This window comes from Grampus griseus (genome assembly GCF_964374135.1).
Source record: "Grampus griseus genome assembly, chromosome: 3".
Taxonomy (NCBI): Eukaryota; Metazoa; Chordata; class Mammalia; order Artiodactyla; family Delphinidae; genus Grampus; species Grampus griseus.
Window position 1 is genome coordinate 108,286,935 of NC_139019.1, and position 27,178 is coordinate 108,314,112.

At 38.4% G+C, this 27,178-nt stretch overlaps 1 protein-coding gene across 1 annotated transcript in view; it reads right to left on the minus strand.

Moving 5' to 3' along the window:
* RAPGEF6 (Rap guanine nucleotide exchange factor 6) overlaps positions 1-27,178 on the minus strand; it is a 220,161-nt gene that overhangs the window by 81,413 nt on the left and 111,570 nt on the right. Inside the window, exon 7 of the mRNA XM_082650203.1 lies at positions 17,146-17,277. Within this exon, the coding sequence (XP_082506329.1) occupies positions 17,146-17,277 (132 nt within the window). The remainder of the gene's footprint in view (positions 1-17,145; positions 17,278-27,178) is intronic.

Consider the following 27,178-nt stretch of genomic DNA (forward strand, 5'->3'; position numbering starts at 1 on the left):
CAGCAGGAGGTGAGCTGCCACCCCCTCCCCCCATCGCTCCCCATCGCTCGCATTACCATCTGATACATCCCCAACCCCCCCCACCCCATCTGTGGAAAAACTGTCTTCCAAGAAACCAGTCCCTGGTGCCAAAAAGGTTGGGGACCACTGCTCTAAGCAATCTTAAAAATATAAACTTATACTTACAACCTGAACTTTGCAAACATACTAGTCTCAGATAGTTGTAAAAGAACTAGCAGACTTTTAAAAAAACTATGAATTTAAATGTTACTCATAGAAAACAAATAAAATAAATAAAATTATTTATTTACTTTTTGTACTTTGTATTTTTTACTTTTTGTACTTCAGGACAAAATCAAATTGTCCTGAAGTGGATTATTAGGCAAGATTTCTAAATATTATACTCAGTTGATTCATATAATAATAAATGAAAAAGCATGAATACTAAAGCAGATATGGAAAAAATGAGTAGAACATACAGAAATTTCATAATAAATAAGCACTCAAAAATGAGGATTATTGAAAACTATGGAACCTTCATTCAAATATTTAAGTCTCATCTCCTGTGTTGAACATTTACTATTTTGTCTGCCCAGAAGAGGTTCTTCCTTCTTTTAGGGAGTTGATGTTCCTCTCCCACTTAACCCAGAGATTTCAAAGGGAAACAGTGCCCTGTTCCTGGCTAGGGAAGCTAAGGGAGAAAGTCCTTTCCTCTGGATTTTTATAACTGGAGCTGGAGGGCAGAGCATCCTTTCTCCTCCGGTTGATGAATTGGAAGAATGTGAGGCAGAACAGCCTACAGCCACATGGGAATGCCTTTCTGTGGTGGGAGAAAATGGAATCAACTGGCAGAGAAAAGGGCAGGGGAATGCGGAGGAAGGACATTGAACAAGACAGCAGACACAGAAAGAGATCGAGACAGACAGATGCAGAGCAACAAAGCAAAGAAACAAAAATATATCATGCAGGACAGAGATGGAAAAAGCACAGCATGTGCAACAAAGATGACCTGTGACAGAACATGTCACAGAGAGAGAGAGAGGAAGAGCAATCAAGCAACAAGGAGTCAAAGGACTAGAGAGACAGGCAAACAGGGGCAGACACACTTGCAAGCATCCAGGTTCCTTGAGGCCAGAGCTGCCTCTGCTTTCTCTGGGAGTCAATAACTTATCTGTTCTGGCTTTAGTTAATTCAAGTTAAGGCTCTGATACCTGCAACTGAAAAGAGTTCTGATTTGTTATGTAAGACTAGGTTCTATACTTCTTTTGGACTTCTGCACAGCTTTAAGTAAGAGCTTTAATCAATAGTTAACAAACTAGATTAAACACCCAACTTGAAATCTTTAAGATTAGATAAACTGGCTCTTAAGGCTCTTATAGGGGCAATCCTATCTTATGACCAGCATGCTCTCCTGAGTTACATTTTGGTTATGAAACTTTAGGGTTTAAGCAGAGTGCATTTCTGAATAATATACCTTTGGAACTAAAAACTTGTTAAAAAGTTACAATCTCTTTTCAAAGATAAGTTGTTTTAATTTAAATGTGTAGATACTAAAACGACTTTTCCAAAACCCAATTTATCTACAAACACTGATTTTAATCTAAGAAATGAGTGTTAAAAAAACACTGAAGCAATATTTTTTACACACAAGTTAATTTTTCAGAATATAGATGCTCACCTCTGGAATAACAGCCTTTTTCTCTTTTATCAAATTTTAAGGACAATCTACCTTAAATCTGAGTTTTTAAACTACCCTGTCCTCATCTCAATCTCAGGTTTTCATCCCCTGACCAAGACTATTTCAACCTAGTTTCATTCTTATCTTTTAGATTATGTCTGATAAAAAGATGGATAACTCAAAACATAAAAAAAGCCAATGGCTTCCCTAGTGGCGCAGTGGGTGAGAGTCCGCCTGCCGATGCAGGGGACACAGGTTTGTGCCCCGGTCCGGGAAGATCCCACATGCCGCAGAGTGGCTGGGCCCGTGAGCCATGGCCGCTGAGCCTGCGCGTCCGGAGCCTTTGCTCCGCAACGGGAGAGGCCACAACAGTGAGAGGCCCGTGTACCGCAAAAAAAAAAAAAAAAAAAGGCAAGATGCAAAGGCGGGTGGGGGTGCGATGAACTGGGAGACTGGGATTGACATATATACACTACTGATACTATGTATAAAATAGATAACTATGAGAACCTACTGTATAGCACAGGGAACTCTAATCAGTGCTCTGTGGTGACCTAAATGGGAAGGAAATCCACAAAAGAGGGGATATATGTATATGTATAGCTGATTCACTTTGCTGTACAGTAGAAACTAACACAGTATTGTAAAGCAACTAAACTGCAATAAATTTTTTTTTAAAAAAGGCAAGATGCAATTCAGTTATGTGGATAATAGGGAAGGCTTACTGTCATCTGCACGAAAAGTGAAGATATTTTAAGAAAATAACTCTTTAGGTAGAATGAAAATCATGGGTAGTGACTGGGAGATGACTATTAAAAGAACTCTTTTAGGAACTTTCTAAGGCCATCTGCAAAGGAAAGAATATAATCTCTTCTTACCATTGTCCTCTTTTACCTGTACTTTTATCAAAGTAGGATAAAAGAAAAAGGATGAATAAAATTAGTTAAGAGAACATACTCAACTGCTAAAATGTTAAGAGTCTACAAAAGGGATAAGGTGGTAAAATAAGAATGAAGAATAAAAAAATGGGACTTCCCTGGTGGCGCAGTGGCTAAGAATCTGCCTGCCAAAGGAGGGGACACGGGTTCGAGTTCTGGTCCGGGAAGATCCCACATGCTGCGGAACAGCTAAGCCTGTGCGCCACAACTACTGAGCCTGCGCTCTAGAGCCCGCAAGCCATAACTACTGAGACCATGTACCACAACTACTGAAGCCCGCGCACCTAGAGCCCGTGGTCTGCAACAAGAGACGCCACCACAATGAAAAGCCTGCACACCGCAACGAAGAGTAGCCCCCGCTCACTGCAACTAGAGAAAGCCTGCGCACAGCAATGAAGACCCAATGCAGCCTAAAATAAATAAATAAATAAATTTAAAATATGTACAGCTTTAAAAATAAATAAATAAAAATATGAAAGAGTCTCAGTCGGAGGAAGATGGCATAAGAGTAAAACGCGGAGATCACCTTCCTCCCCACAGATAACACTAGAAATACATCTACACGTGGAACAACTACAAAACACCTACTGAACGCTGGCAGAAGACCTCAGACTTCCCGAAAGGCAAGAAACTCCCCACGTACCTGGGTAGGGCAAAAGAAAAAAAGAATAAACAGAGACAAAAGAATAGGGACGGGGCCTGCACCAGTGGGAGGCAGCTGTGAAGAAGGAAAGGTTTCCACACATTAGGAAGCCCCTTCGCGGGCAGAGACTGCGGGTGGCGGAGCGGGGAAGCTTCGGAGCCGCGGAGGAGAGCACAGCAACAGGGGTGCGGAGGGCAAAGCGGAGAGATTCCCACACAGAGGACCGGTGCCGACCAGCACTCACCAGCCCGAGAGGCTTGTTTGCTCACCCGCCGGGGCGGGTGGGGCTGGAGCTGAGGCTCGGGCTCTGGTTGGAGCGCAGGGAGAGGACTGGGGTTGGTGGCGTGAACACAGCCTGCAGGGGGTTAGTGCACCACGGCTAGCCGGGAGGGAGTCCGGGAAAAGTCTGGACCTGCCAAAGAGGCAAGAGACTTTTTCTTCCCTCCTTGTTTCCTGGTGCGCGAGGAGAGGGGATTAAGAGCGCTGCTTAAAGGAGCTCCAGAGACGGGTGCGAGCCGCGACTAACAGCGCGGAACCCAGAGACAGGCAGGAGATGCTAAGGCTGCTGCTGCCGCCACCAAGAAGCCTGTGTGCGAGCACAGGTCACTATCCACACCTCCATTCCGGGGAGCCTGTGCAGCCCGCCACTGCCTGGGTCCCGTGATCCAGGGACAACTTCCCCGGGAGAACGCACGGCGTGCCTCAGGCTGCTGCAACGTCATGCCAGCCTCTGCTGCCTCAGGCTCGCCCCTCATCCATACCCCTCCCTCCCCACGGCCTGAGTGAGCCAGAGGCCCCGAGTCACCAGCTCCTTTAACCCCATCTTGTCTGAGCGAAGAACAGACACCCTCTGGCAACCTAAACGCAGAGGCGGGGCCAAATCCAAAGCTGAGCACCGGGAGCTGTGCGAACAAAAAAGAGAAAGGAAAATCTCTCCCAGCAGCCTCAGAAGCAGCGGATTAAATCTCCACAATCAACTTGATGTACCCTGCATGTATGGGTGGAATACATGAACAGACAACGAATCATCCCAAATTGAGGAGGTGGACTTTTGAGAGCAAGATTTATTATTTTTTCCCCTTTTCCTCTTTTTGCGAGTGTGTATGTGTATGCTTCTGTGTGAGATTTTGTCTGTATAGCTTTGCTTTCACCATTTGTCATAGGGTTCTATCCGTCCGTGGTTTTTTCTTTTTAAAAAAACTTTTTTCTTAATAATTATTTTTTATTTTAATAACTTTATTTTATTTTATCTTACTTTATTCTTCCTTCCTTTCTTTCTTTCTACCTTTCATTCCTTCTCCCTTCCTTCCTTCCTTTTTTTCTACTTTTTCTCCCTTTTATTCTGAGCAGTGTGAATGAAAGGCTCTTGGTGCTGCAGCCAGGTGTCAGGCCTGTGCCTCTGAGGTAGGAGAGCCGAGTTCAGGAAATTGGTCCACCAGAGACTTCCCAGCTCCACGTAATGTCAAATGGAGAAAGCTCTCCCAGAGTACTCGATCTCAACGCGAAGACCCAGCTCCACTCAACCACCAGCAAGCTACAGTGCTGGACACCCTATGCCAAACATCTAGCAAGACAGGAACACAACCCCACCCATTAGCAGAGAGGCTGCCTAAAATCATAATAAGGAAACAGACACCCCAAAACACACCACCAGACATGGACCTGCCCACCAGAAAAACAAGATCTAGCCTCAACCACCAGAAAACAGGCACTAGTCCCCTCCACCAGGAAGCCTATACAAGCCACTGAACCAACTTTAGCCACTGAGGACAGACACCAAAAACAACGGGAACTAAGAACCTGCAGCCTGCAAAAAGGAGAACCCAAACACAGTAAGATAAGCAAAATGAGAAGACAGAAAAACACACAGCAGATGAAGGAGCAAGATAAAAACCCACCAGACCTCACAAATGAAGAGGAAATAGGCAGTCTACCTGAAAAAGAATTCAGAATAATGACAGTAAAGGTGACCCAAAATCTTGGAAATAGAGAAAATGCAAGAAACATTTAACAAGGACCTAGAAGAACTAAAGATGAAACAAGCAATGATGAACAACACACTAAATGAAATTAAAAATACTCTAGATGGAATCAATAGCAGGATAACTGAGGCAGAAGAATGGATAAGTGACCTGGAAGATAAAATAGTGGAAATAACTACTGCAGAGCAGAATAAAGAAAAAAGAATGAAAAGAACTGAGGACAGTCTCAGAGACATCTGGGACAAAATTAAACACACCAACGTTCGAATTATAGGGGTTCCAGAAGAAGAAGAAAAAAAGAAAGGGACTGACAAAATATTTGAAGACATTATAGTTGAAAACTTCCCTAATATGGGAAAGGAAATAGTTAATTAAGTCCAGGAAGCACAGAGAGTCCCATACAGGATAAATCCAAGGAGAAACACGCCAAGACACATATTAATCAAACTGTCAAAAATTAAATACAAAGAAAACATATTAAAAGCAGCAAGGGAAAAACAACAAATAACACACAAGGGAATCCCCATAAGGTTAACAGCTGAACTTTCAGCAGAAACTCTGCAAGCCAGAAGGGACTGGCAGGACATATTTAAAGTGATGAAGGAGAAGAACCTACAACCAAGATTACTCTACCCAGCAAGGATCTCATTCAGATTTCATGGAGAAATTAAAACCTTTACAGACAAGCAAAAGCTGAGAGAGTTCAGCACCATAAAACCAGCTTTACAACAAATGCTAAAGGAACTTCTCTAGGCAAGAAACACAAGAGAAGGAAAAGACCTACAATAACAAATTTCCATTAGTTAGAAAATGGGAATAGGAACATACATATGAAGAAAATGGGAATAGGAACATACATATTGATAATTACCGTAAATGTAAATGGATTAAATGCTCCCACCAAAAGACACAGACTGGCTGAATGGATACAAAAACAAGACCCATATATATGCTGTCTACAAGAGACCCACTTCAGACCTAGAGACACATACAGACTGAAAGTAAGGGGATGGAAAAAGATATTCCATGCAAATGGAAACCAAAAGAAAGCTGGAGCAGCAATTCTCATGTCAGACAAAATAGACTTTAAAATCAAGACTATTACAAGAGACAAAAAAGGCCACTACATAATGATCAAGGGATCGATCCAAGAAGAAGATATAACAATTGTAAATATTTATGCACCCAACATAGGAGCACCTCAATACATAAGGCAAATACTAACAGCCATAAAAGGGGAAATCGACAGTAACAGATTCAGAGTAGGGGACTTTAACACCCCACTTTCACCAATGGACAGATCATCCAAAATGAAAAAAATAAGGAAACACAAGCTTTAAATGATACATTAAACAAGACGGACTTAATTGATATTTATAGGACATGCCATCCAAAAACAACAGAATACACGTTTTTCTCAAGTGCTCATGGAACATCACAAATCAAACGTTGGTAAATTTAAGAAAATTGAAATCGTATCAAGTATCTTTTCCGACCACAACGCTATGAGACTAGATATCAATTACAGGAAAAGATCTGTAAAAAATACAAACACATGGAGGCTGAACAATACACTACTTAATAACAAGATGATCACTGAAGAAATCAAAGAGGAAATCAAAAAATACCTAGAAACAAATGACAATGGAGACACGATGACCCAAAACGTATGGGATGCAGCAAAAGCAGTTCTAAGAGGGAAGTTTATAGCAATACAGTCCTTCCTTAAGAAACAGGAAACATCTCGAATAAACAACCTAACCTTGCACCTAAAGCAATTAGAGGAAGAAGAACAAAAAATCCCCAAAGTTAGCAGAAGGAAAGAAATCATAAAGATCAGATCAGAAATAAATGAAAAAGAAATGAAGTAAACGATAGCAAAGATCAATAAAACTAAAAGCTGGTTCTTTGAGAGGATAAACAAAATTGATAAACCATTAGCCAGACTCATCAAGAAAAAAAGGGAGAAGACTCAAATCAATAGAATTAGAAATGAAAAAGGAGAAGTAACAACTGACACTGCAGAAATACAAAAGATCATGAGAGATTACTACAAGCAACTCTATGCCAATAAAATGGACAACCTGGAAGAAATGGACAAATTCTTAGAAATGCACAACCTGCCAAGACTGAATCAGGAAGAAATAGAAAATATGAACAGACCAATCACAGGCACCGAAATGTGATTAAAAATCTTCCAACAAACAAAAGCCCAGGACCAGATGGCTTCACAGGCCAATTCTATCAAACATTTAGAGAAGAGCTAACACCTATCCTTCTCAAACTCTTCCAAAATATAGCAGAGGGAGGAACACTCCCAAACTCATTCTACAAGGCCACCATCACCCTGATACCAAAATGAGACAAGGATGTCACAAAGAAAGAAAACTACAGGGCAATATCACTGATGAACATAGATGCAAAAACTCTCAACAAAATACTAGCAAACAGAATCCAACAGCACATTAAAAGGATCATACACCATGATAAGTGGGGTTTCTCCCAGGAATGCAAGGATTCTTCAATATACGCAAATCAATCAATGTGATACACCAATTAACAAACTGAAGGAGAAAAATCATATGATCATCTCCATAGACGTAGAGAAAGCTTTCGACAAAATTCAACACTCATTTATGATAAAAACCCTCCTGAAAGTAGGCATAGAGGGAACTTTCCTCAACATAATAAAGGCCATATATAACAGACCCACAGCCAACATCATCCTCAGTGGTGAAAAACTGAAAGCATTTCCACTAAAATCAGGAACAAGACAAGGTTTTCCACTCTCACCTCTCTTATTCAACATAGTTTTAGAAGTTTTAGCCACAGCAATCAGAGAAGAAAGGGAAATAAAAGGAATCCAAATCAGAAAAGAAGAAGTTAAGCTGTCACTGTTTGCTGATGACATGATACTATACATAGAGAATCCTAAATATGCTACCAGAAAACTACTAGAGCTAATCAATGAATTTGGTAAAGTAGCAGGATACAAAATTAATGCACAGAAATCTCTGGCATCCTATACACTAAGGATGAAAAATCTGAAAGTGAAATCAAGAAAACACACCCATTTACCATTGCAACCAAAAGAATAAAATATCTAGGAATAAACCTACCTAAGGAGACAAAAGACCTGTATGCAGAAAATTATAAGACACTGATGAAAGAAATTAAAGATGATACAAATAGATGGAGAGATATATCATGTTCTTGGATTGGAAGAATCAACAGTGTGAAAATGACTCTACTACCCAAAGCAATTTACAGATTCAATGCAATCCCTGTCAAACTACCACTGGCATTTTTCACAGAACCTGAACAAAATATTTCACAATTTGTATGGAAAGACTAAAGACCCCGAATAGCCAAAGCAATCTTGAGAACGAAAAACGGAACTGCAGGAATCAGGCTCCCTGACTTCAGACTATACTACAAAGCTACAGTAATCAAGACAGTATGGTACTGGCACAAAAACAGAAATATAGATCAATGGAACAGGATAGAAAGCCCAGAGATAAACCAAGCACATATGGTCACCTTATGTTTGAGAAAGGAGGCAGGAATGTACAGTGGAGAAAGGATAGCCTCTTCAATAAGTGGTGCTGGGAAAACTGGACAGGTACATGTAAAAGTATAAGATTAGAACACTCCCTAACACCATACACAAAAATAAGCTCAAAATGGATTAAAGACCTAAATGTAAGGCCAGAAACTATCAAACTCTTAGAGGAAAACATAGGCAGTACTCTCTATGACATTAATCACAGCAAGATCCTTTTTGACCCACCTCCTAGAGAAATGGAAATAAAAATAAACAAATGGGACCTAATGAAACGTAAAAGCTTTTGCACAGCAAAGGAAACCATAAACAAGACCAAATGACAACCCTCAGAATGGGAGAAAATATTTGCAAATGAAGCAAGTGACTAAGGATTAATCTCCAAAATTTACAAGCAGCTCATGCAGCTCAGTAACAAAAAAGCAAACAACCCAATCCAAAAATGGGCAGAAGACCTAAATAGACATTTCTCCAAAGATGATATACAGACTGCCAACAAACACATGAAGGAATGCTCAACATCATTAATCATTAGAGAAATGCAAATCAAAACTACAATGAGATATCATCTCACACTGGTCAGAATGACCATCATCAAAAAAATGTAGAAATAATAAATGCTTGAGAGGGTGTGGAGAAAAGGGAACACTCTTGCACTGCTGGTGGGAATGTGAATTGGTACAGCCACTACGGAGAACAGTATGGAGGTTCCTCAAAAAACTACAAATAGGGCTTCCCTGGTGGCGCAGTGGTTGAGAATCCACCTGCCGATGCAGGGGACACGGGTTCGTGCCCTGGTCCAGGAAGATCCCACATGCCGCAGAGCGGCTAGGCCCATAAGCCATGGCCGCTGAGCCAGCATGTCCGGAGCCTGTGCTCCGCAACGAGAGAGGCCACGACAGTGAGAGGCCCACATAACGCAAAAAAAAAAACTACAAATAGAACTACCATATGACCCAGCAATCCCACTACTGGGCATATACCCTGAGAAAACCATAATTCAAAAAGAGTCATGTACCAAAATGTTCATTGCAGCTCTATTTACAATAGCCAGGAGATGGAAACAACCTAACTGTCCATCATCAGATGAATGGACAAAGAAGATGTGGCACATATATACAATGGAATATTATTCAGCCATAAAAAGAAACGAAATTGAGTTATTTGGAGTGAGGTGGATGGACCTAGAGTCTGTCATACAGAGTGAAGTAAGTCAGAAAGAGAAAGACAAATACCATATGCTAACACATATATATGGAATCTAAGAAAAAAAATGTCATGAAGAACCTAGGGGTAAGTTGGGAATAAAGACACAGGCCTACTAGAGAATGGACTTGAGGATATGGGGAGGGGGAAGGGTAAGCTGTGCCAAAGTGTGAGAGTGCCGTGGACATATATACACTACCAAACGTAAAATAGGTAGCTAGTGGGAAGCAGCCGCATAGCACAGGGAGATCAGCTCGGTGCTTTGTGACCACCTGGATGGGTGGGAAAGGGAGGGTAGGAGGGAGGGAGACGCTAGAGGGAGGAGATATGGGAACATATGTATATGTATAATTGATTCACTTTGTTATAAAGCAGAAACTAACACACCGTTGTAAAGCAATTATACTCCAATAAAGATGTAAAAAAAAAGATATATGAAAGAGTGGCCAGAAACATGCTAAAAAATTACAAAGCATTTTGTAATTTTTTAAAAAGTGTACAAAATGTGCTACATAGAGTCCAAGGTCTAAATCCTTGACCAGGGCTTCCCTGGTGGCGCAGTGGTTTAAGAATCCGTCTGCCAATGCAGGGCACACAGCTTCCAGCCCTGGTCCGGGAAGATCCCACATGTCGCGTAGCAACTAAGCCCATGCACCACAACTACTGAGCCTGTGCTCTAGAGCCCGAGAGCCACAACTACTGAAGCCCATGCACCCAGAGCCTGTGCTCCGCAACAAGAGAAGCCACCACAGTGGGGAGCCCTGCACTGTGACGAAAAGTAGCCCCCACTTGCTGCAACTAAAGAAAGCTTGCAAGCAGCAATGAAGACCCAACGCAGCCATAAATAAATAATATAAATTTTTTAAAAAATATATAAATCCTTGACTAAAGAAAGGCAAGCCAGGTCTTTAAGGTAAAGGTAGATATGAGGACCACCAGGACTGGTAGTCACTATATGATGCTGCTGAGGATGCAGTTCCTAGGAAAAACGTTTCTTTAATAACTAGATAAGATTTTTTTTAAATGTAGTATCCACAATATCCAGCATACAATATAAAATTACTAGACAGATGAAGAACATGGAAATGTGACCCATAATCAGGAGAAAAATCAATCAATATAAAGAGATGCAGGAATGATGAAATTAGGAAACATGAAGTTTTGACATATATTATAAGCAAATTCAAGGATTCAAAAGAAAGTACAAACATAATTAAGGGTAAAATGGGAAATACCAATAAAGAAATGTAAACTGCAAGAAAAGTAAACTTGAAGAAGGGCAATAAAAACTACCCAAACTGAAGGAAAGAGAGGAAAAAAGCCAAAAAGAAAATTGAACAGAGCCTCAGAGACTCACATAATATCAAAGTTGTTAGAAAAAAGTAGGTCAAAAGGTATGCCACATTCATTAATGTAGGGTTCGAAAAAGATCGGAGCCCTGGCCTTTCAACTATTTTAACCCAGCAGTTGGAATACAGCAGACCCTCAGAAATATTATGATAAATGGATTAAGCCCAGAAAAAAACAAAAGTATGTTGGTGAAAGGGCTAACAAGACAAGTATTAAACTTCTTGCATTTTTCTTGTTCCCACAGTATGAATGTGTCTCTGTGTATATGTGTAAATATAATTTGGTGAGGCAGACAGTCTGAGGTGATTTTCTGTTAACTTGGCCTTCTCCAAATAAACCACCAGCGGATTTCCTTTTCCTGTTTGCATCTACATAAACATGGAGGTATGATGAGGGGAACTACAGGTTAGAATAAGAAGTTATACAAGCTTATAGAAGCCACATTCTCAAATTTAGAGCAAATACTAAGCCAGAATCTTAGATTTTCAGCACTTATCTTTTCTGAATTCCCATTTTTAATATTTCATTCAACCTTTTTCATGGATCACTTAGTCCTTATGTTTTCTCTCTGTCTTTCTAGTCAGGGCAAGAACCCTGTGAAATTAATCCTTCACAATAATGCTGTCCAGGCTGGCCCATTCCATTATCTCTACAACAGGGCAGGTGGTCAAAGTAATGCCTCCCTTGCTCTGGATCATCAATTAGTTAGCAGTGATCCTCTCCATTTTCCCTGGAAATATTGATTTCTACTTTCAAATGTAATTCAACTAAAAAAAATTCTAGATTGCTTTCTAAGTGCCAACACTGTGCTTAACTCAGTGTGAGATAACAAAAGGAAGAAACAAACTCTGCACACTACAAATTTACCATGATGATGAAAAAGATCAAGTTTAAAAGTAACCATACTAAAAAGCAGAGTGAAAAAAAGTGGTAAGAGCCACAGAAAAACTGCTGTAGGTCCCAACATGTGAGAGGCAATACGAAAATGTCATCCAGGTGGAGCTGCAGGAAGAACAGCATTACCAAAACAGGGCTAGGAAAAGACAAACACATTCAGGGAATAGCATGTGTATTTGTCATGGACCAGAATCTAGAATGTGTTAAGTGGGAAACAGTGGAATATAAAACCAGATTTGCAGACTATGGTTAGAAATGAAAGGCTTGGAATTTGAATATAAATTTGAAATGAAGAGTGTAAATTAGATAATGGTGAAGCACTGAAGATTTTTAAAGAGAAGGAAAGTCATTCTTCTTGTAATGAAAGGAGAAGTTTAAAAAATGGAAATAGGCAAGGATAACTGAGACTTTGACTAGGAGACATGATATTCTTAACAGAAATATTAAAGACAAGTGGAAGAAAACATGTAGCAGGGCAAAAAGCTAGTTGAAGTATCAAAAGAACATGCAGGTGGAAACATGGCACCAGAGTTTTGGAGAGATTGGCAGTAGAGCTCTGAGTTAAGGAATTATGCTTCCATGAGGTGGGATTTTTAGGATCACATTTACTTCCTATATAGAAACCAAAAAAGATAGGTGGGGGATGAATGGGTACCTCAGGTTATTTAAAAATAAGTTAATGACAAGACAACTGCTTTAGGTTCAATAATTAACATTTTACATTTTACAATCCTCCAGCTCTTGGAAAAGGAATCCAGAAAGCAAACCTCCTTATTTCTCTTGAGTATTCTTTGAAGATACATAAAATATTCTATCCAAGAACATTCTAACATCTTAATGCATACTCTTAGCTAAATTTTAAGCTAATCTGATTAGAAACATATTCATACTGAAACAATTACTTGCATTTTTTCTAACCTGTGATAAATGCTTTATTTTGAACTTTCTTTGAGATCCAAGAGCTTTTAATTTTAAACCAGAACACATGAAAGCTCTCAAGAAGGAAATACATAGGAGCATAGTCATACATTTGGCCATATAAAATGGTACTGTAAACAATATTCCTGTTACAAACTGCTGTTAGTATGTCTCTCTTCTCTAGCCCCTCCAATCCTCCAAATTAAAAATACATTTCACCCTTGAAAACCATTGGTGTTAGTGACACCAACCCCCTTCCCCCTCACAGCTGAAATCCACATATAACTTTACAGTCAGCCCTCTGTACGTGCGGTTCTGTACGTGTAGTACTGTAGTATGTATTTATTGGGGGAAAAAAATCCACATATAAGTGGACCCATGCAGTTCAAACCTATTTTGTTCAAGGGTTAAATGTACTCGCATATTTTGTAAGGCTCTGCTTATACTGTTATAGGCCATGACTGGGTTAGGTATTCACTTTTAAAACCTCCCAAATGTTGAAATTTGGATAATCAGGAAAACTACTTCAAATGTTGCTGGTCAAGGTATATACACTGGCAACGTACATCTGTAACTAAAAGGTGCCTTGAAGGATGCTTGGTCCTGTCCAAAATGTCCATGGGCATATTTGGTCCATGCCAAATGGTCTGGGACAAGATCAAATACCAAGGACCTTTTGGGGTGGACCAAACATCTGTTAACCAAAGAGTGTATTCACAGCTTTCACAAGCACTAAAAGGAGGCCTGAGGTTAAGGGAGAGACTGAAGGTCCAGTATTGATATTTAACTCTATGCTCTTTTCTTCTCTTTTAGTCCTGAGGACCCAATTGGACACACACACATAATTTAGTTGGTATTATTTACCTTATCCATAGTTTTTGTTTTTTTTTAATTTTTTAAATTGTAGGTCTAGAAATTCTATATTATAGGAGATATAGTTTATCAGTCTATTATTATTCTGTTCATATTCCTTTTACTCTCTAGTAATAATTCCTTTAATCCTTTCCCACAATTTTATTCAACTTTTTTTTTTTTTTTTTTTTGGCGGTACGTGGGCCTCTCACTGTTGTGGCCTTTCCCGTTGTGGAGCACAGGCTCCGGACGCACAGGCTCAGCGGCCATGGCTCACGGGCCCAGCCACTCTGCGGCACGTGGGATCCTCCTGGACAGGGGCACGAACCCGCGTCCCCTGCATTGGCAGGCGGACTCCCAACCACTGCGCCACCAGGGAAGCCCTTATTCAACTTTTATTTTTAACTATACACTCTATTTATGTCCTCTTTAAAATTTTTTAAATGTAGAAATAATAATGTCCATTGAGAAAAACATAAGACAAGCTGAAGGAACATAATAAAAACTACCCACAATCCTACCATCAGCAGAAAAACTGTTACTATTTGGTAACATGTCTTGAATTCATATATACATTCCATGTATACAGTATAAGACAAATATATATGTATTTATTTACTTTAAGATTCTGATTTCTTTTCCTTCTGTTTTTATCTTTGTATATTTGTTTTGTTTTAACCTTTATTCTGTTTATATCCTTTGGCTAGTGTTCTAGGCTTAACCAAAGTCTGAGTTTGGGGACTTTTACCTTCTTTGGCTGCACTTAAAAGAGTTTATCTTACATTTTTGCATATTTGACTTTAGTATTATAATAGTTTTCTCCTTGAAATTTCTGAATTTCTGTTTTGGTTCTTGAATTTCGTTGTTTTTGCTCATCTGTTTACTCTCCCTAAATTCATTAAAACTTATTTTATCTTGTTGGTTAGTTGACGCATTTCACAGCATCATCTTTTAACTATATGTTTTCATTTATGTGACCTTCTGGAAAACGTAAAACCAAAAGGGCAGAAAACAGATTGGTGGCTGCCAGCAGCTGGGGATAAGGAGAAGGAACTGACTAAAAAGGAGCATACAAAGCCCTTTTTGAGGTGATAGAAAGATTCTATGTCTTCATGTAAGCTATGCTAAAAAGGGTAAATTTTATTATTTGTAAATTACATCTCAGCATCAAACATATACATACAAACACACAAACACAATGACATAGGAAGCAGAACTGATATGACTTAACAGTGAATTATCATGATCAGGGGAGGAGGGCCAATGGTAACCTTCAGGTTTCTGGGGGTATGAAAAGGTATCCTGTTTATTTTGTAATGAAGGGACTTTTTTGATGTGTAGGAAAGCTGGCAAGGATACCTGTCCACATGTTATGCTATGTTAAAATGAATCTCTTAAAAGGTAGAATGAACTGTGGAAAGTGTTACTGAGGAAGGAAAACATACAAAAGGTTGGCGCAGGGCAGCCACATACATGGTCATGGTCCTACAGGAGAAGACCTCCAACCATACCAGCAGGTAGGCTCAAGCCCCAGCTTCAGGTGGGTCATCCAGTAGGTGAACATCCTGTGGATGCTAATATAAGCGCAATTCTTCAGAAGCTCCTCCAGGATCTTGCCAAAGAATCAGGACCCTACTGTGTACAGCCCATCTATTAGTTCAGTGTAAAGCACGGCCTTTCCAAGTGACCTTGAACCTCAATCCCTGCACTATCCTCTTGTCCCTTTTCTCACAACCATCAGGGGCTCTGCTCCTTGCTCCAAGAAGGTGATCACATCTGGCTTAGAGATGGATATACTAGTGAGTTCAGGTACCTATAGTTCATCAACATTACATCTCTGCTTTACTGTCTCTCTTTGAAAGGTCCAGACATTCCCACTTATCTTGAGAAAAATCTAAAGAAAAATCTAAAGCCACATCCCTGAACTTTAAAAAATTAATCCAGGGTCAATCTTCCTTAGTGTTCTTCCCTAGGAAAAACACAGAGTCCAGAGAAGCACAGCTGTACTTTGACTTTTAGGTATGCAACAACTCTAACTTAATCCACAAGATACTTCTTTTGCGGAGGGGTAGAATGCATGAAGCCCAACAAATCCATGAACACAGTAAGTGGCCCCAGAACCACTGCACTGTTTTTAACTTTACTTTTTAAAAACTCCCTGTTCTATCTACTATAAAATGGTGAAGAAGAATTCCTTGTTCTCTCTACTATAAAATGCCAAACAGGGGGATTTAGATGGCATGTCCACAGTAACAATCTTTGTAGAAAAAAGCCTCACATAAACCAAAAATGGAGGCTTTTTTTCCATTTTGCACCTGCCTGCAAACTTCCCTTAACAGAGGAACGCTGATTTTCATATAACAGCTAAATCCGTGCAACTCAACAGAACCACAATCTAAACTGTTTTCCTCAGACAACAATGATTCTATTTCAACAAATCAGTACTCTATGGTAGCCACTAGCCGTATGTGGTACTTGAAAAATGTGTCTTGTCTGAATTGAGGTGTGCCGTAAGTTAATATTAAACTTTGCCTTTTGAAGACTTAGTATGAAAAAATAACTCATTCATAATTTTTAAACACTGATTACATGTTGAAATAATATTTGAATATACTGTGCTAAATAAAATATATTATTAAAATTAATTTTACCTGTTTCCTTTTAATTTTTAAATGTGGCCACTGGAAAATTTAAGTCTTTACAATACAAAGGCAAGTCTAATCTTCTTCATGACTTTACTTATAGAAGACTTAACTAATCAACTATTGAATATAATAAAAATCGCCTTTTTATAAATTTAAGTTCAGTTGTTTCAAGAACCATTTTCTAATGCAAGCAAATATTATATATTAATATAGATTCACTTGGATAAAAGAAATTAAAAAGAACACTATATTCATGCACTGCTGGACCATATTTAATCACTCTCAAAAGATAGATCACCTCTTTCATTAGGCTTGTAAATATGACACAGTAAACAAAGCATATTTTCTCAAAGACCTTATGTCAGAATTTCACACCCTAGTTAAAAGATACATGACCACCTAAGGCACAAGCACAAGGTATTCGGCAGAATTAAAAAAGCCATATGCACAGCAAACAAACTCCTAACGTATTACCTGATAGATATCTGATAAACTGCTGCTCCCAGAGTCACTGGCAATGCTACAACCAGACTGACTAGAAGACACATGAGTCATCTGTGGATGAGGGTTGTCTGCAATGTGCATCTTGGTAAGATCGGCTGGAAGCTGAAAAAGAAAAATAATTTAAGATAATCTAAATATCAAGCATTACCTTTAAAGAGTTCTTGACACACTGTAACTTCTGCAACAACATTTTGTTTTATGTATATTTCTGTGCAACCTAATTTCTCATCTAAATTCTCCATTCTTGGGAAAAATCTTAGAAAGTGATAAGAACCAAATCAGCATTCTGACTGTTAGGCAAGCCTACAGTGGAAGCCCACTTAGCAGTTTTCAAAAGACATTACCATGAGTAATGGTATTTCAGAGGAAAAAACTGGCCTTTCCTCAAATAAAAATATCAGCTGTTGCTACCGTAAAAGGTAGGAATGCTCGCTCGCTCGCTCGCTCCCTCCCTCCCTCTCACACATACACACACACACCTCACTAACACAAAATGGTTGCTAATTCCAGAATAAAACAGCAAAATCTTGGATTAAAGTACAGCATCTGGCACCAAGACTTAAGAAAAGTAACAGTTGGCTGCATTCAATATTCCAAAAATTTAGTAAGCCTCTTTTCATTTAATATTGTATTAGCTTATAGTTGGCCCCTAAAAAATTTGTTAGTAATCATAATTATTTAATGAATGTCTATGCTAGGTATAGGAATACAAGAGATGCAGAAGGAAATGATTCCACCACCTCATCTTTAATATGGTCAGCGATACAAGTTGTACAATATAATTCGCACCATAAAACTTTAAAAAATTTTACAAAATAAATGCTACAGGAGTTGAGACAAGATACAAACCACTGTGCTCCAAAGCGGTGAGAGAAAATTTTACAAAGGCAATATGATGATGTATTTTCCAAATAATTTCTCTGCAATTAGCTATTCAGGACTACTGAGAGAAATCTATTTACTTTTTAGAGCAGGGTTTCACATTACTTTATTACAGGAAAATGTTAAAGAAACACATGCATTAACAGTGGAAACTAAATATACTCTAAAGGAGAAAACATCCAAGCCTGAATTATATTATCTCAAGAGGAAGTCATGGTAATTATAAAAATTTACCTGAAAAAAACTACATAACAAACTTCCCCTGCTGGGATAGGTAATTCAGATGAATCCTGTAACTCAGATATACAGAAAAACAGTAACACACACAATCTGATCCTTGAAGGTGCTTTTCTCTTAAGAGTATTTTCTGATTCCTAAAGAGGAGGCAAACAGGTTGAGAAGCACTTCTGACAGCCCCTGGTTAGAGAGACAAAAGTTATATTCGAAGGCCTAGCATGGAAGGGCCATGCTTTGGATTTGGACCCTGGAAAGTACATTATGCCCTAGTAAATAAGTGTGATCCAAAAGTAAACTGATGCTCATTTTAGAATCATCTCAATCCCTGATTTTGGATTAAAGTTATACAGGATTACTAATGCTTCCAGTCAGCTACTGAAAGCAAACACAAAACTTCACCAAAGAAAAAAAACCAAATCATCCTAGGCCTCAAAATACTAAAAACAAATTCCATACACAATATCCATTGCTCAAATAAAACCAGGCACATTAGGAGACAAGATGGCATTCATGAAAACTAAGGGAAATAATAAACTCTAGAAACCAGTGAAGAAAAACTTCCAAAAAATGGAGTTATCAGATACAGATTCTAAAATAACTGTATTTAATATATACCAGTGGTTGGAAAACATTTTCCTCAGAGGACCAAAGAGTACACACTTTAGACTTTTGCAAGCCACATACAATCTCTGTGGTATTACTTTTTTTTCTTTGAAAATTTTTTTAAACAACCTTTTAAAAATGTAAAAATCATTCTTAGCTCACAGGTCATATAGCTCACAGGCCATATTTGGTCCAGTTTATCGATCATGACATACACAGAGAAAGACAACACTAAGAATTTTAGCAAAAAAACAGGATAGAAAGCCCAGAGATAAACTCATGCTCATATGGTCACCTCATCTTGGACAAAGGAGGCAAGAATATACAATGGAGAAAAGACAGCCTCTTCAGTAAGTGGTGCTGGGAAAACTGGACAGCTACATGTAAAAGAATGAAATTAGAACACTCCCTAACACCATACACAAAAATAAACTCAAAATGGATTAAAGACCTAAATGTAAGGCCAGACACTATACAACTCTTAGAGGAAAAAACATAGGAAGAACACTCTTTGACATAAACAACAGCAAGATCTTTTTTGACCTACCTCCTACAGAAAAGGAAATAAAACCAAAATAAACAAATGGGACCTAATGAAACGTAAAAGCTTTTGCACAGCAAAGGAAACCATAAACAAGATGAAAAGACAACCCTCAGAATGGGAGAAAATATTTGTAAGCAAAACAACTGACAAAGGATTAATCTCCAAAATATACAAGCAGCTCATGCAGCTCAATAACAAAAAAACAAACAACCCAATCCAAAAATGGGCAGAAGACCTAAATAGACATTTCTCCAAAGAAGATATACAGATTGCCAACAAACACATGAAAGAATGCTCAACATCACTAATCGTTAGAGAAATGTAAATCAAAACTACAATGAGGTGTCACCTCACACCAGTCAGAATGGCTATCATCAAAAAAAATCTACAAACAATAAATGCTGCAGAGGGTGTGGAGAAATGGGAACCCTCTTGCACTGTTGGTGGGAATGTAAATTGATACAGTCACTATGGAGAACAGTATGGAGGGTTCCCTAAAAAACTAAAAATAGAACTACCTTATGACACACCAATCCCACTATTGGGCATATACCCTGAGAAAACCATAATTCAAACAGTCATGTACCACAATGTTCACTGCAGCACTATTTACAATAGCCAGGACATGGAAGCAACCTAAGTGTCCATCAACAGACAGATGGATAAAGAAGATGTGGCACATATATACAATGGAATATTACTCAGCCATAAAAAGAAACAAAATTGAGTTATTTGTAGTGAGGTGGATGGATCTAGAGTCTGTCATACAGAGTGAAGTAAGTCAGAAAAAGAAAAACAAATACTGTATGTTAACACATATATATGGAATTAAAAAAAGAAAAGAAAATGGTTCTGAAGAACCTAGGGGCAGGACAGGAATAAAGATGCAGACGTAGAGAATGGACTTGAGGACACGGGGAGGGAGAAGGGTATGCTTGGACGAAGTGAGAGAGTGGCATGGACATATATACACTACCAAACGTAAAACAGATAGCTAGTGGGAAGCAGCTGCATAGCACAGGGAGATCAGCTAGGTGCTTTTTGACCACCTAGAGGGGTGGGATAGGGAGGGTGGAAGGGAGATGCAACAGGGAGGAGATATGGGGATATATGTATATGTATAGTTGATTCACTTTTGTTATAAAGCAGAAACTAACACACCATTGTAAAACAATTATACTCCAATAAAGGTGTTAAAAATAAATAAATAAAAAATTTTAAAAATAGAAAGTCAACAGATGGATTCAGTAACAAATTTGACAGAGCTACGAAAAAACAGAAAAATAAACATTGGTCTGAAAATATATCTAGAATGAAGCATGGAGAGTAAAAAGAATGAAGCTAGGAGAGAAGGGCCAAGAGCCAAAGGATATACAGTGAGAAGGTAACATCTGAATAACCGGAGTCATAGAAACAGAAGAGTACTTAAGGCATAGAAATGACGGCTAAGCATTTTTCAAAGTTAACAAAGGTACTCACAGACCAAGTAGCTTTAAAAATTACAGGCAAGGTAAATAAAAGCCAACCCATACCTGTGCACACCAGGGTAGAAGTGTTAGGGAAAGAAACAAAGAGAAAAGTCTTAAGAGCAGTCTGGAAAAAAAGAGATTGCTCTGACAAGAGCAAAATTAAACTGATGGCTGACTTCTCAACTTGGAAGCCAGAAGACAATGGAGTGTTATCTCTAAGAGCCAGAATTCTACACCCAGTAAAAACAGTCCTCAAAATGGGCAAAACAGTCATTTTCAGAGAAACAAAAATGAAGAGAAATACTCCCACGGCAGATCTACAGTGAAGAAAATCCACTGGGAGACAGAAAATGATTCCAAATGAAAGCTTCTAGATGAAGGAAAACCAATGAAAATCGGAAATGTGTGAGTAAATCAACATGAATATTGACTATATAAAATAGTAACACAAACCATAAGAAAGCTTATGTAGTTATATTAATGTCAGATGAAGTAGACTTTGAAACAAAAGCATTAATAGATGCAAAAGGGGACATTTCATAATGATAAAAAGTTCAACACTAAATAGATTTGCACCTAGTTACACAGCCTCAAACTGTATTAGGTAAAAAAAATGAAAACAATAAAAGAAGAACTAGATGAATCTACAATTACGCCATGAAACTTTTACCACCCATCTCACAGGGACAGAATAAGCAAATAAAAACAAGTAGATACAGAAGATACGAACATAATTAACAAATCTGACCTGAAGTGTATATATCAACACACAGAACACTGCAATCAACAACTATAGAATACATTTTTGGGCTTCTCTGGTGGCACAGTGGTCGAGAATCTGCCTGCCAATGCAGGGGGTTCAATCCCTGGTCCGGGAAGATCCCACATGCCGTGGAGCAACTAAGTCCATGCATCACAACTACTGAGCCTGTGCTCTACAGCCCGTGAACCACAACTACCGAGACTGTGTGCTGCAACTACTGAAGCCTGCGCGCCTAGAGCCTGTGCTCCACAACGAGAGAAGCCACCGCAATGAGGAGCCTGCACACCTCAACAAAGAGTAGCCCCCGCTCGCCAAAACTAGAGAAAGCCCAGCAACGAAGACGCGCAGCAACGAAGACCCAACACAGCCAAAAATAAATAAATAAATTTATTTAAAAAAACCATAGAATACATAATTTTAGGGTATATACATAAACATTTATAAACACTGATAGTAAGGCAGCCCTTGACAAAATTCAAAAGGTTAAAATTACACAGAGAATATCCTATGATTACAGTGCAAATAAGGTAGAAATAAGTAATAAAAAGATAACTAGAAAACTATTATGTATTTGGGAAGTTATAAAACAAACCTCTAAATAGCCCATAGGTCAATGAAGTCACATTGGAAATTAGAAAATATTTAAACAGAATAAAAATTAAAATGCTATATATCAAAACCTGTGGAATAAGCTAAAGCCATGCTTGGAGGCCATTTTATAGCTCTATTATGAGTACTAAAAAAGGAAGCAGAAAATCAAAGAGCTACCAATAACTGGTTTCAATAATACAGAAGATAGAGGAGTATGTTCCAGCTCAAAGATGTTCCTCTTACTTAGTGTCTACTGTTTAGATACAAAGAAAAAAATCTCACCTAGTAATGAAGTAGACAGAAAGGGAAAGACTGAATATAATTTTAAAATGACAAATGTCTGGTTGGGGTGTTGGGATGAGGAAGATATTTTATATTCCAAGATTCCTACAGAGGTAAGACCAAGGAAAAGGAGATCAACCATAAAAGTAACACAGTGAACCAAAGCCACAAGAGCATATCTATAAACTGGTTTGGTAATGATACTTACAACATACTGAGTAATCATCATTCTTACTAGACCCTAAATGGCAAGCATTATTATTATCATCCCTACCTTACTGATGAGGAACTGAGGCAATTAGACTAAGCAACTTGCCCTAGACCTCACACTCACGTAAGCAGTGGAGTTGAAATTCAAACCCAGGTTCACCTGATTTCAGTACTCTGCTATACTCTACTTTATGCCAGGAACTCTGCTAGAAAAGATGAAAACAGATGGGTCCTACCATCAAGGAGCTCAGTCTAATAGTGGAGAGAACACAAAGAGTTATAAGCATATAGATCTGCTTTCTAAGTCATGAAGAAAACTTAGATCTTCATATAGGAATCCTCTCAACCTAGCTATCTGATGGGAATAATGATGATGATGATTGAAACTAACAACTGAGTGCTCACTATATTTACCAAATAGGTATACTACAGCAAATATATCCTTCTACATGCTTTTTATATAGATTATCTAATTTGAGTAAGGGCTACTACAAATTCAAGAATAGTGAGTAAAATAAGAATGATAAATGTAATGAAGGCTGTAGTAGGACTAATGCTTATTAGGGCTAGGGTTGCTCCTCTAATTAAATGAATTAATAGGTAGATGTTATTATTTTACCCGATTTACAGATTAGGAAACCAACACCCAGAGAAGTTATAAAGGTTGCCCATGGTCACATAGCTAGGAAGCAGGGGTATTGAAATCTGAAACCTAGGCTGCCTGACTATAAATCTGTTGTTCTTTCCTACGAAGTTGTTTCCTGATATTAAGTTGGGAGTTCATAACACCCGGTACTTACTATTTTGTTTAAAACAAAGAAAACATAAAGGAAAAGGTTTTCTTCCAATAGGAATTCTTAATTTCTTAAAACTTCTCCACTGTCTTTCAGCTCATCTGCCCTTTTTCCTTTCCTGACCCCAGCCAGGATTTAATAGCTGACTTTTCATCAGCAACCTCAATTCATTTACCCCATCATCTTCCAGCCTACCAGGTCTGGCAAAATTCCCTATTTTCCAAACCCATTTCCTATACCTGAACTTCTGAGCTCTGTTGGAGTTCACCTATCCATGAAGACTAGTGTCAAAGTTTTATTTGGAGGCTGGGAAGGCTAATGACTTAAATACAGACACAGATTATGAAAGTGCATAGTTTCCTGAAGACTATGTATACATGTAAAGGGAAAGAGATGTATTAAGAAGAGGTAGAATGTAATAAAAAATGTTAAACTAGGTATTTAGAAATTGATTCCTGCAATAGAGAACTACTGTAGGTTTCTGAGAAGGGCAGTGACACAAGATCAACACTGTATGTCTCACACAGGCTTAACCCAGCAAAGTGTATATTTCGCCGACTCGAAGTACCCTATAGGTCCAGGCAACTCTTTGGGGCAACTGTTTCACATGCAGAGACTCAGATATCCAGGCTGCTTTGGTCTCTTGGCTCTGCCATCTTAACATGGGGCCACTTAAGTAATAGCAGCAGGAGAAAAAACGGCTGGAAGAGATTGCTAAACATTGCCAGCAATCACAGAAATAAAAATTAATACAAATAACTTTTTTCCCCATCAGACTGGCAAAAAGATAATTTCATAATACAAAATATGGGCAAGGCAATGGAGGAAAACAATACTTTTATAAATTGCTAAAGGGAGTTATGAACTGATACAGCTACTCTGGACAGTGATTTGGGGAGTAGCCACTCTGAGGGAGCAAATGTAAGATTTATTACATTTAAAATATATAAACCTTATGACTCAACAACTCCTCTTTGGGCACCTACCCTAAAGAAGCATACAGGTATACAAGGGGAAATGTACAAGGATATTCATTATAATGTTTGTAATAGTTTAAAAGATAAACAAGTATCGCAGGGAGAACAGCTAAATTGTTATATAGCTCATTATGGAATACAATGCAACAGTTCAAGGTATAAAACAGATCTGTATGTTCAAACCTGGATAGTTCTCTCAGATTTACTGACTGAAAAACTAAGTTTCGTGATAAATGTGAAAGATGTGACTCATTTTTTAAAAAAACATAAAAATAATACCACGTATTTTCTGGGTATATACTTATCTAGGTTTTGGGGAAAAAACTTGGAGGAACATACACTAGATAACCAACAGTATCACTCTATAGTGAACGTGAAAGATCGGGGCTGGTGGTCCAAAAGGAATTTTAACTTTATTTGCAATATCTAGCTGAGATGTTATACTTCCATATGGAGAAAGAATTCCCCTATTACTTCTAAAAATAAACTATTTGAAAAATTTCAGAACTGAAAACAAATATATACACATGTATGTGAGGGCAATTTTCTTCCTTCCCATTTAAAAGTGTCCACAAACACTGGAATGTACTGAAATTCTGTACCTCTTAGCAACTAGGGGTTGCTATACACACAGTATACATTCTGACTTTTTATAATGTTGAAAATATTAAGATTCAAAGATGAGTTTTATTAGAATGCCTTGTGAGAACATGACAAATACTGATACACTTGATTTAAACTAGAGCCAACAATGAACATTTACCTCATAAACACTGGAAACAGAGTAGAAACATATAAAATTAGATTAACAACAAAAACTCCCAACATAAGGAAGCTGAGAAATGAATGGGAAGTGAAAAAGGAGTGCGTTTTCACTTCACTCCTTTGAATGCAGCACTCACACTCTTTATATTCCCATTGTATATTATATACATAAACATAAATATATTGTTATATAATTTATATTTCACTTTTACTACCTAATGAAAGCCTACCATAGTGATGCCTACCCCACATACAACACCTGCTCATTAAGAACAACTGAGTGGGGGACTTCCCTGGTGGCACAGTGGTTAAGAATCTGCCTGCCAATGCAGGGGACACGGGTTCCAGCCCTGGTCCGGGAAGATCCCACATGCCGTGAAGTAACTAAGCCCACGTGCCACAACTACTAAGCCTGAGCTCTAAAGCCCGCTAGCCACATCTACTGAGCCTGTGTGCCACAAATACTGAAGCCCGTGCGCCTAGATTCTGTGCTCCACAACAAGAGAAGCCATCACGATGAGAAGCCCGCGCACCACAATGAAGAGTAGCCCCGCTCGCTGCACTAGAGAAAGCCCATGCACAGCAGCAAAGACCCAACGTAGCTAAAAATAAATAAAATAAATTTATTCAAAAAAAAAAGAAAAACTGAGTGAATATTTGACTTCTGAACACTGTCACTCAGAGGGTTTCCACGGATATCTGAACAGATGAAGTCTTAGCACAGATACATTCAGTATTTCAGGGTGAGTAGCATTTCCTGAACTGTATATGCTGGAATACTGTTTCAGAAGACAAAACTCGTGGATATACTGGGGGGAGGGGGTTGATGGCTGAATAAATTAGCAAATAATGCTATAACATATGCCCCTTTAACTCTTTACAACAAGCATAAGCATATTTATGGAGGGTCCAAGAAGTCCCACAAAAAAGAAATCTGTTTCACCCAGCATTTTCAAAACTTCTTTTTCCCCCAATATTCTTATTAACACCCTGTCAATGTAAGAAATAATGCTTTGGGACAATCCCATCCATCTATCCAAGAAACATTTATAGGACAATTAGTTTGGGGGGGAGCAGTGGCAGAGATCTCCTTCAATCTAAATTGGCATGAATGCAGGCATGTATAGCATAAGTGTAATATTACACAAATGTTCAAGATTCTAATTCATATTTAAAAACTGAGTCTTCAAGAATAACCTGCCAAAACTAAGAATGATAGTAGGGAAATTTATCCTTTAATAAGTTTGCTATCTGAAACTTTTTGCCCCTTATAATTCATACCCAAGCATTATTTCATTTAAATGAAGGTTATTCAAAGGGCTCTAAAGTATGAAATAATATCTATTATTAACCCTAAAAATAATGTTTAAAAACTACACAATTCCCCGACAAAACAACATTCCTCAAAGTTCACTATTAAATTCCAAACTGCATTGTTAGAACTTTCTTTTTAAAGCGTAGCTACCTGATACAGAGGAACTGTGCCTATCCAGAAGTCACTTATCCATTAACCTTAAAACTATCAAAGAATAAAGATGATTCTTGGGCACATTACATAGTCTGTAAGTTCCTGTATGCTACTCACAGTAAGACATTTCAGAAACACATACTCATTAACTATATATAGAAATAAATTTCTAACAAGCTTGGTGGTCTAATTTCCCAGTTACTCAATAAAGAGCACTTAGTGTATACCTGGTGCTAGTCATAATAGTGATAGATATCATGGGTTTGGGGAGATTTTAAAAAAACAATTAAATAATTCAAAAAGATACATGTACCACAATGTTCATTGCAGCACTACTTACAGTAACCAGGACACGGAAGCAACCTAAATGTCCATCAACAGATGAATGGATAAAGAAGATGTGGCACATATATACAAC